This window comes from Benincasa hispida, chromosome 8, assembly GCF_027475165.1.
Source record: "Benincasa hispida cultivar pf3 chromosome 8, pf3_genome.v1.1, whole genome shotgun sequence".
NCBI classification, from domain to species: Eukaryota; Viridiplantae; Streptophyta; class Magnoliopsida; order Cucurbitales; family Cucurbitaceae; genus Benincasa; species Benincasa hispida.
Window position 1 is genome coordinate 7,230,242 of NC_143485.1, and position 11,056 is coordinate 7,241,297.

The following is an 11,056-nucleotide window of genomic DNA, read 5'->3' on the forward strand; positions in this document are numbered from 1 at the left end:
TGTCCCGCCAGTTGGTCCCCAAGGTTAACACAACACAATAATAGATGAACACTGAACGACCAAAAAAAAGAAGGTAATAAAACTAAAAGTTTTGGTTTTAAAAAACGTTAACATATTAAATGGAAAAACGGTAATAAAAAGTTTTGGAAAAATTATTACATTAAATGAGACAAAAAGTCCAAAAAGTTAAATTTTGAGAAGTCATTTCCAACATACGGTCTGAATAATCCTCGTAAATAAGTGTTATCAGACATCACATTCTTTATAAAATGCATGAACTACTTCTCGCATTGCTAATTACTTTGGGATGGAACCCCATATTATCTTATACAACAAAAGCAACTGATAACATAACCATGTTAGACTTTTACCCATACGACTTTTTCGTTGCAAATTCTTAACATCTTGTTCAAATGTATTACTAAAGATATGACCTCTTTGTTAGGTAAATCAATCTGGGTTGTGGAAGAGATTGATTGCGAAGAACATAACAACTGCCAAGTAGATTGAACCATTTACATAATGGGATGAAAAGCATTTGGCGAATTTTTAGCAATTTTATGGGTGTCGTGAGCACCAAACTAAATGGCTTGCTTGTGAACTTATTCATAGGTTAAATTAAATTAACCAAGACCAATATTGTCACGTAGAGATGAGGTATTTCGTGGGAGCTACACTAATAAAATATAGTTTTCAAGCCTAAGAGACAAACCTTCAATGCTTAATTTGATGACACTATTTTAAATAATTAAGGAAAGAGAGTGAGTATTTGAAAAGATAATCTAATAATAATAATAATAATTTCTAAAAAAACCTCGAGAGAAAAAATAAAAGAGAGAGAAATAGTAGTAGAAAAAATTATTATTGTAATTAAAATAATTGTATTAAAAAAGTAACCCATAGGTTGAAGGGTGTTTAATTCCACAATAAATATAAGAACTTTCCCATGTACCACATGTGTTATCAACTAGTAGGGATAAAATAGTAAGAAAATATATCAAATAAAGGACTGTTTTTTAAATACAAAAAGCTATTGAAAAATATTTTAAAAAATAACAATGTTTCACTGTCTAAAGATGAGAGAAGTGATAGATACTGATAGATATATAATATTATTTAACAACTTCATTATTCTGCTTTTTGGTGGATGAAGCGAATACGAGAATGTCGGCTTGAGTAATGCAAACATTGATGAGAATCCAATGCCCCAAAAACCTAAGGATTTTTTTTCGCAAGGTTCGTCCACAGAGGGTGAGTCAGGCCTAAGATCAGGCTAAAAGGTGTAGTCAATGAAAAGTTTATGAAGATTCACTCGTTCTTTGTTATTCTATACAAAAATATACTGCCTAATTTATTAATTCGTAGGAAGAGACTGCATTTTTGTATTTGAAAAAAAGTTTTAAGGGAGATTATATCTGAAATAGATGATGGTTGATGGAGTTGGATAGCATACAAAGATTTATCTTCGTAGAAAGGATGATTCAATCCATTGGACAACCACTATGTCTATGTTCTTTCCACAAGAGTAGTTGAGGATTTTATAGAATTTGGAAGTGAGAACTCCTTTATTTGATGTAACTACTTGAGCTAGATGAAAAAAAACTCTCATAGATAGATAGTGATATTTTACTAAATTTAAAAATATTTCTAACAATTTTGTCATTTAAAATAATTATTTTGAAATAAAAAAAATAAAATTATATATTTTTTTAATTTTGACATTTGTGAAAATTATACACGAAAATAATCCGTCGGACACAAGATCCATAAAACATATTAGAAAAATTAATAAATTAGAAAGGGAAAAATCAGCTCAGCTCACACTTCTTTGAGAAAAACAAAACCGAGTGAGGGAGCAGAGCACAGTTTCATGAAATTAAATTAATGAACAAAAGAAAGCGAAAAACCCTAACGACTTCGTAAAATTAAATCACTCTTTTCATCTTCACGCTACTTCTTCTTCTTCACGCCGTCTCCTCTTCTGTTTCAGCAGCTCGGTGCCGCCACCGCCGCCGCCGTCTTTCTTCCGCTCGTTCCGCCGCAGGATCTCACCTAGCGGTTTTGCACTGCTTTCTTACTCCCTTGTTGTTACTGGTATTCTCCCAGTCTCCATTTACGTCTTTCTTCTCACTTGAAAATCACAAATTTATGAAACAATGGAGGAGTTAATTGATTTCTTTTGATAACAAAATTGAGACGTATTTTTTGTTTGGTTGTTCTGATTCGGACATGAATCAGTCATCCTTTTTTTTTTTTTTTTTTTTGGTTTGGGTATTCGAATTCCGTGTTTACTGGTGATCTAGAATAAGCTCTGATATTTCCAGCAATCTTGATTAGTGCAATGTGTATTTAGCTACATTATTTATACGCTGCTTCGCTACCATGTTCCTTCTCACCTGCTCGTTTTGTAGCAATTCTATAGAGATTGTTTTATATTACTCAATGCTCATGGACTCTCTGGTGGGTTATGCAGCTGGAAATCTAGAGTGAAAATGCAAGGTTTTCGCAGAATTAATCAATTGGTACGAAGGCAAAGTCCTGATGCTCATTTCAAATTGATAAGAGGTTATCCTCTGAATGGGAATGCTGGCTGTAGCTGCTCGACCCCAATGTTGATGGAAAATAGTTCTGCTATTTCTTGTCTTTTTGGGAATTCATATGTGTCTTTCAGTGGTTCCCTCTTGAGGTCTTTCTCGAGGTTGGGCAATCAAGATCCGGAAGCCTTCGTATGTATTTCTGTTTGTTTAACTATTTTTCACCTTATGGTTGTTTACTAGTATATTTTTTCTTGTGTTGTTTTCAGAGGTTCAATAATTATTCTGTAAATCTACTTTGTTTTTTACATATATAATTAGCGACATTTAGTCTACTTCAAATTACAAACTTTTATGAATTCATTTATTCTCTTAATATCAGTGTCGGCCAACATCTGATTCGTGGTAGGGGAGAAGGAAATATTTATAGTATCTAATCAATTGTGTATGTTATGCACGTGTCTCTAATACTGACCAAGCGTGATTTGTGCTAAATGTCTTATTGCTGTAAAGTAACTTAGAGTATGAGTACATCAACTAGAACTGGCTTCTGAGTTTAATTATGGATCTGAGCCATTTTCTGTGGGAGTGCACATTCGTGAACTACCTTTGGGTGGTGGCAAATTGTTTTTTGGGATTAGTGGGGGATTGGTGTTCTTTGTTGGAGGGAAAATAGTTTTGCATTCCCCTTTTAGGGAGAAGAATGTTGTGGCAAGCAAGCTTCTTTGCTATTTCGTGGAGTATTTGGTTGTAGCATAATAGTAGAATTTTTAGGGACGTGGAGAAATCTAGAGACGTGGTTTTGGGAGTTGGGGAGGTCTAATGCTTCCATTTGGGTTTTGGTCTGGTTCTTTTGGACTAGAGTCTTTTCTGGACTCTTCTTTTTTGGAGGCTTCCCCCCCTCCTTTTGCCTTTATGTTCTTTTGTTTTTTCAATGGAAGTGTTACTATTGTTTGACACTTAGTTATTATGTATTCTATTTCATATTTCCCCTCTCAACAAATTAAGTTTAGAGAACCACCTATTCGTTCTGTAATTAGTCTGTCTGAAATGTAATTGGCTTGCGTCAAGCTGATAAAAATGTGGTTATAGTTCTTTCCTTCTATGATCCTTGCTAATTGGAGAGCCTTTCTGTAATTTCCTTGGCATCTATGGAGATTGGTCATCTTCCTCTTATCTACCCCTTTTCTTTCAATATTACTGAAAAATAGAAAAACTGTCAACTATCCTTGCGTGAAATGTTTTCAGAAATTGTATGAACTTTCTATTGGTTTATGGGTACTCATTGGAAGCAATATCTATTTATTTATGAGTATTTTGTAATGAATCACTTTGTAACGATTTATACAACTATTTAGCAGAAAAATATGAGCTCTCAAATGGAATTTGTGCCTTCGAGAAAGCATGTATCTTCAGTTTGTTCAGCATTCCCAAGTTCTAGGCCACATTTATTTCAGTTGGCAGAGATTGTAGCTCCTTTTTCTAGCAGAGGCATTGCTACGACAAGCTCAATGGAATCAGCTCTACAAGGATCCCCTGCAGTTGATTCTGATATAACTCCTCGCATCAAATTTAAGAGGCTTGATAAAACCTCAAAACACATAATGCAGGTATCCACATTTCTGAGAATTATTGGAAAAGAAGTAATTTCATTCATCTTCCCATCTGTTTGCTTTCAATATATTGTTGTATGTTCCCCACAGATTTTAGATAAGGAAGCTGTTGAGGAGGTAAAAGCACAGAGAGAAATTCCAGATATAAGGCCAGGCTATATTGTGCAGCTCAAAGTGGTAGAGTTAATTTGAAATTATATCATGTTTCATTACTGGTAGATAATGTTCTTATTCTAAAAAGCAGTTAATATATGAGGTTATCGAACAGTTTTCTGGCTTTTGCTGTCATGTGTGAACAGGAAGTACCTGAGAACAAGCGACGTGTCTCAACATTGAAAGGTATTGTAATAGCCAGACGAAATGCTGGTTTAAACACAACTTTTAGATTAAGGAGGCTAGTTGCTGGTGTTGGGATTGAGTCCCTCTTCCCTCTGTAAGTAATGCTGATCTTTTGCTATAATTATTTTCTGCAGAAGTTACATTCCCAATTTCATTGTCTTTGTCCCTGTTCACCTTTGTGATGAAGAACAGAAGAAGCATATAAGTACCTGAGAACAAGCGACCTATCTCATGTTTTATGACAAAGAGTACAATAATAATTTTTGCGAGTTCATGTAGCATCCTATACAAATAAACCACTGTAGGTCATTAGGTCCATTTGTTGGTCTAAACCATGGTAGTCACTTTCCTAGGATTTAGCATTCTACATGTAACCTTGTCAATTAAATGTAGTGAAGTCAAGCTGTTGTCTCGTGAGGATAGTCGAAGTGGCATGCAAGCTAGTCTGAGCACTCACTAATACAAAAAAAGAGAAAAAAACTGATACAGATAAAATAGTACATGGTGAACAATATTCTATTTCAATAACAGAGAAACATGTTGAAGTTGGTGTATATATATATATGGTCTTCCTCTATATAGAAGTTCTTTAAATGTTATTCGCTTCTCTATTTCTGATAGCTTTGTGCTTATGGCTAAAACAAGTGGTTGATGAATGACAGATACTCACCAAACATAAAGGAGATTAAGGTGTTGGACAAGAAGAAAGTGCGCAGAGCTAAGCTTTACTATCTTAGGGACAAAATGAACGCACTTAAGAAGCAGTAGCAAGCTTTCTATTCTATTCAGTGGGATCAGAGATGTATCCGTAACATGGTGCGTTTTAATCCATTTTTAGTGAGAAATCTCATGAGTTTTCACGATTATCTTATCAGTTTTATGCATGGAGGAGGATTGACCCGAGAATCTAGTCGAGCACTTATGTTTGGCCGAAACAAGAATAATAATAAAAAAAAATTCACATCGATTGCCTCAAGAAGAAATGTTCTTTCTTTATATGATTAGTTGCTTAAGCAAACCAGCCATCATTTTATCTTTTTGTTGATTGGTTGCCTGATTTTCCCCCTTCTTTGGAATGTCAAAGAGCTTGCTGATGTTAGGCTGTTTGTAATGTCTGTGGCTGATGAATATTATCATCTTTCTGAATGAAGGATAGATTTATTACTTTATCATTAACAGCGTTTCCACTCCTTCCAAACCTTCCCCTTGCTGTTCTTTATTGTTATTTTTTTTTCCATTTTTTTAATTATTTTTTTAATAGAAATAAAAAAATTGTTATTCTTATTTTAGATAGACGAAGTGTAAGGCTCAGGCTGTGAACTGCACTATTGGTTGATAGATTTGTTGGATGAGTTAGATTATATTCTTACCTTATCTATGGAAAAATATCTAGTACTACAGTTGTATGAAAAGGTTTTTTATACTACCTTTCTTCATTACTTGCTTTTTGTAGTATTTAAGAATTGTGTGAGACTCATAAATTAAAGTATTTATCATCAAATGACGTATCAAATTCTAAAGGGTAGTATGCACTATTGTAGTACTAGAAATTTACCAAAAATTTTCTAATTTATCCATGATCAACTATAAACTTTTTTCCTTCCCCTAGTAAAGGGTTTTGATGCTTGCAATCTCAAGTAATTTACACCATACGTGGGTTTATGGCTTGAAGTCGCCTGAGTAAAATTAAGTTATATATTTTTGAAAAATTACACTTTTAGGTTTGTTTGAGGGATTGTAATGGAATGAGTTTGTAATGTAAAATAATTCCAAATCTATGTTTGAATTAAGCATTTTGGATTTGATTTGTAATACCAAACTCATTCGTTTCCATAGTTTTTAACCAAATTCATTTTTCGGTCGTTTTTGCTTTTTATGATTTTATTTTTATTCTGTCCTTGATTACTCATGCATCCAATATTATATTCTAGCTCTTCAAACAATCCTTAGTATCTGAAAGTTTGGTTTAAGGTTGCAAACTTGCCATTTGAGTCTGAATTTTCAAAGTCAATAAGTTTACTTATGAGGATTTTTACCGTTGGTACTTTTGTCAAATTATTCGTGAATTACTCATGGAAAGCTGTCATGACACTTTTTTTTTTTAATTTAAAAATATATATTTTAATTTTATATGAAAAAAAAACATAACTTTTAAATATTGTTCTAAATATCCTTTTTACTTACCTCTTCACCATCGTTTCCTCCTTACTCCTAACCTTCCTCTCTATCCATAGCTATCACTGTTGTCCTTTGTCACCTACTATTGCTTTTTTTTTTTTCCCATTTAATTTTTAATATTTTCCTCTTCTTTCTCACCCTCAAATTGAGAAAGATAAGAAAGAAACCATTTAAAAAAGGTCGTCAGAGGCCATTGATGTGCGGATGGAAAACATGTGGAAGGAGAAGAGGAAAGAGAAAAATTTGTTAACAAGAATCTCTTTCTTATTTCAAGAAATTATAAAATATTTTTTATTCTAAAAATTTGAAAAAAGAAAAAATATATCTTATTAATTACATATCAACTTTCCATTAGTTAACCAAAAAATTGACAAAGGGACCAACAAACTCAACAATTCAAATGCAACTTTGATTGAATTTTAAAGATTAGAAGTGTAATTTTTTTTTTTCATTTTTTAATTAGGTAAAAAAGCAATTGATTATCTAATAGAATAAATTCAAATTACTTATTATTTTATTTTAGAATCTCACATCATGTATGAGGTATGAGGATTAAAACATTTCCAGAAAATATACTTTTAATCTAAAGATATATGTTGAATCATTTGAGTCATCTCATGTTACCAATGACTTGTTTTTGCTAAATGTAATAAATTTAAATCAACTGTCATACAATATATTTTAGTGATTAAAAGACTGTGGTTCGAATCTCCCAATTTTTTGTTGTACTTAAAAATTTATGGATTTCTTTTGAATTTTATTTTCCAGAAAGATAGACAATATATCTGTTAATTTGAATCTACTAGAAAAATCATTTTGTTGACGCTAAAATCCACACAAGGTAGAACACACTTGACCGTGGTAAAATTGTAATTCGGGGAAGACGTGATCTGCAAAAGGAGAATATGGATACCAATACTTGTCATAACACCTCTAATGCATAAGTCAAAATCAAAGAGGTTTTGACTGTAACAAGAATTATAGAGATGAGAATGAAATGACTTTATCTAAAGTCATTATGATGCATTGATAGAAAAATCCTGACTTCGGCATCTATATAAGGATTTCAGAGACATTAGGTTCATTCTCATACCAAATGGATTAGGTGCATGCCCTCTTCATTGAAATGAAGATGCTTAGCCTCGATTTTGGGGTGTAGCTTTTGGCTCGAGTTTCATCTTTTCCTCGAACTAATAGTTTGCAAATTCGTGCAAAATCAATTATGTCCTCTAGTCCAAATCTATCCATAACACATTTATTTTTAATTCAATCCTATATTTTTCCTTAATTTATTATTGCTCTTTCTTTTTGTCGTTCTACCGGCTGCCCATTTGTTTACTTTTAATTCGCCGTCGTTTGTTGATTACTTTATTCCTTCTTTATTTAGATTTGTGCAAATTTCACCCTTCCCTTTTTTATTTTATTATTTTTTAAAAAACACCTTTTTTATTTTATTATCAATAAATAACTCCTTGAGTTAATCGAATTGACATACAAATGTATTAGTGATGGAAAGTTCAATAGTTCAAATTCCTCTATTTTTAAATGTATAGAACATAAAATTAAAAGTTTATGATCTGATTAGATATAAAATTCAAGTTTAAATCTAATATTTTAGTTTATTTTTAAAATATGGATTATGCAAATAACTTATTTTCATCTTTATTTCAATGGAAAAGTTAACGAAAGGATTGTTTTGAAACAAATTTAAATTTAAAAGTAAAAAGAAAATACTTAAGAGTTGTTCATAATTGAAATATAGGTGTGTTTGGCGTACAAGTTGACATTTAAGTTTTGGAAGGTTAAGCCTAAAGATTAAGAGGGAGGGTTTAAATAATGTAGTTTATAGGAAAATAAGTTTGAGGTAAGGGTTTAAAATGTTTGCATTTGAAGTGTAGGATTCAAAGTGAGGGTTCAATTTCCTTTTGGGAATGATTTCTTTCTTAAATTCTCTTACCGTTTGGCCCTTACAAATCTAATGTTTAAAACCGGACGGTTACAGATCTAATGTTATAAAATCATTTGAACGCTGCCAGTTAAAGATCAATATAGTAATTAGGATCTATGCCAAAACCATGTCACCTCCATCATTTTCTTTATGATATGCATCATTGAGGCTTTGCATTTCTCTCCCATTAAAATTCTTTTATGCCAATCGTTGATTGTTTTACATTAATGGTACCACGAAAGAAGAATTTGTTGTCGCTCCGAACTAATGTGATTGATGTGAACAAACTTGTTGTCATGCCCACACTAACTCAAAAAAATCATGTGAGAGAAGTGGGGTTGAATCTTCTTGATGAATTCCGTGTTCTTCAAGGCACATTATGCCTGTACTAAGAAAATTAGTAACACTAGTGTTAATCCATTAAGTTTTTGTATCCAAAAAGGTTGAATTACATTAATTCAAGGAATTTATGCACTTTTGATTTAATCTTTGTTGGGAATGACTTACAACTAACTACCTAGGCTCGTAGCCTAAAGTATGTTCACATTTGAGAGAATTTCCATGCCCCAAATTGGATGAGAGATCTCCAAGGGATTTGAAAAATAGAGCGGTAATTAAGGCTCTTCTCATCACATGTGTGTTGTCTCATTTTGGTGGATTCACACTTACGCGAAAAAAGAGAAAGAAATACTTTTATTTTTTTCTTTTTTTTAACTTGTAAATGTTATGAAATTAATTTTGAATATGAAATTTAATGTGTGTAATATTTAAGATCTGAAAATTAATTTCTTTTTAGATCTAAACTTTTTCCATCTCCTTAAAAGACCCTAAACGATTTTCCTCCAGATGTACTGTGTTTCATCTTCTTCCTCTAACTCTTTTATTTTGAGCAAATAATCTTCTTTCATCGATTCCAACCCTCCCTCCAACGAGCGCACGGTTGAGGTAGGTGTTGTATTAACCTTGAGGAGCAATCAACATTAACAATTCGTATCGAGGTAGTACCAAATTTGCTTTCAAGGGAGTGGTTGCTATGACACAACGATTCATATTCGGTATTGACGAACAACTAACAATTTGAAAGCAAATCCTACCCAATTTCGATTAAATCTAGAATGGTTCTTCTAGATTTGTCCATGTTGGGCCACTAGACAGAGCCAATTACCACCACTAGTCCTAGAAGCTACTAATCTTCTTCAAGCAATTATAGGTAGCTTATGTTCTGACCGTGGAGTGCCTTGAAAGACCTAAACCTCATGCTACTGCTGTCGCTGATCTGGAAACTTCCAAGGATTCTGCTGCTGTCACTAATTGAGCAACTTCCAAAGATGTTGCTATTGATCTTGATCTCACCATGGATATTAACAAGTTCGAGAAGGGCAATAAGACATTTTGCGACCATCTGCTCAACCACATGACGGACTCCCTATTTGATTTGTTCGTTGTCAAAAAATCTATAAAAGTGGAATATAGATATGGAGGCAACGATGCTAGTCAAAAGATGTAGTCGGTAAGTGATTGAAGTTTTAGATGTTGGATACAAACTAGTGATGGAGCAGGTTCATGAGTATGAGAATCTAGTGGCTAATGTGCTATTTGAGGGCATAAAGATATGAAAAATTCTTCAAGAAAATGTGTTGCTCGAAAAATTTTCACCTTCATGGAATGACTACCGCAACCATTTGAAGCATAAAAAGAAATATCTAATGTTGCAAGAGTTGATTAGTCACATGTGCACTGAAATGGTTAGCATACAAAAAGATAAGTTGAATTTGTTGTCTTTAAATTCAGTTAATGCTAACCTTGTCGAATCTTCCAGTGTGAAAGATAGATTAAAAAATAAAAGAAAATAGATTGCAAAGTCTTCACTAAGGAATGGCCAATTTAAGGTTGCTGATGGATGAATTGAGAAGTCCAAACTAATATGTTATGTGTGTGGGAAACCATAACACAAATCCTATCAATGCAATCAGAAAAAGGAAATGCTAGACCAAAATCTTACTATTGTCAAACCAGCTCCACAAACCAACATTGTTGAAGATGACATTATTGCAACAAATGTCGTGGAGGCAAATTTGGTGGATAACACGTTTGACTAGTGTTGGGATGTATGCTCTAAAGCATCATAGTTATATGTTATTTGAATCAATGATTGATTCTTGTCATAATCCACTAAAGAAAGATCAAAGGTAATTTTATGTAGCTTAAACATGTATGTGGTGACATACAAGTGGATCATGTTTAAGTAATAACCTAAATGGTCTATTGTAAATGGATTAGGTTGGGTGCCTTATTCTGGTGACACTACGAATACGACCCGCTTTGTAATTGTTACAATTGTTGTAAATGTTGGGGTTGATACCCTAAATCTCGTAGGGTCTTATAGTTTGTAATTGTATTGTACAAACATTTTATTTATGTAATAAAATATGTGATGTTTCATT

At 32.8% G+C, this 11,056-nt stretch overlaps 1 protein-coding gene across 1 annotated transcript; it reads left to right on the top strand.

The window, feature by feature from the left end:
- Window positions 1–1,795: 1,795 nt before the first annotated feature.
- LOC120084206 (uncharacterized) lies at window positions 1,796–5,662 on the top strand. The gene is made up of 6 exons (XM_039040101.2): window positions 1,796–2,094; window positions 2,474–2,726; window positions 3,896–4,144; window positions 4,238–4,324; window positions 4,447–4,580; window positions 5,149–5,662. Exons 2-6 carry the CDS (start codon window positions 2,493–2,495, stop codon window positions 5,252–5,254), a joined length of 810 nt encoding a protein of 269 aa, XP_038896029.1. The 5' UTR covers window positions 1,796–2,094; window positions 2,474–2,492; the 3' UTR covers window positions 5,255–5,662.
- Window positions 5,663–11,056: the final 5,394 nt, after the last annotated feature.

Excerpts from the sequence above, each read along its gene's own strand:
- LOC120084206 (XM_039040101.2), top strand. The coding sequence starts at position 2,493 with ATGCAAGGTTTTCGCAGAATTAATCAATTGGTACGAAGGCAAAGTCCT. Across the intron at positions 2,727-3,895 it reads ATCAAGATCCGGAAGCCTTC|AAAAATATGAGCTCTCAAAT; the intron begins GTATGTATTTCT and ends ACTATTTAGCAG. Across the intron at positions 4,325-4,446 it reads ATATTGTGCAGCTCAAAGTG|GAAGTACCTGAGAACAAGCG; the intron begins GTAGAGTTAATT and ends ATGTGTGAACAG.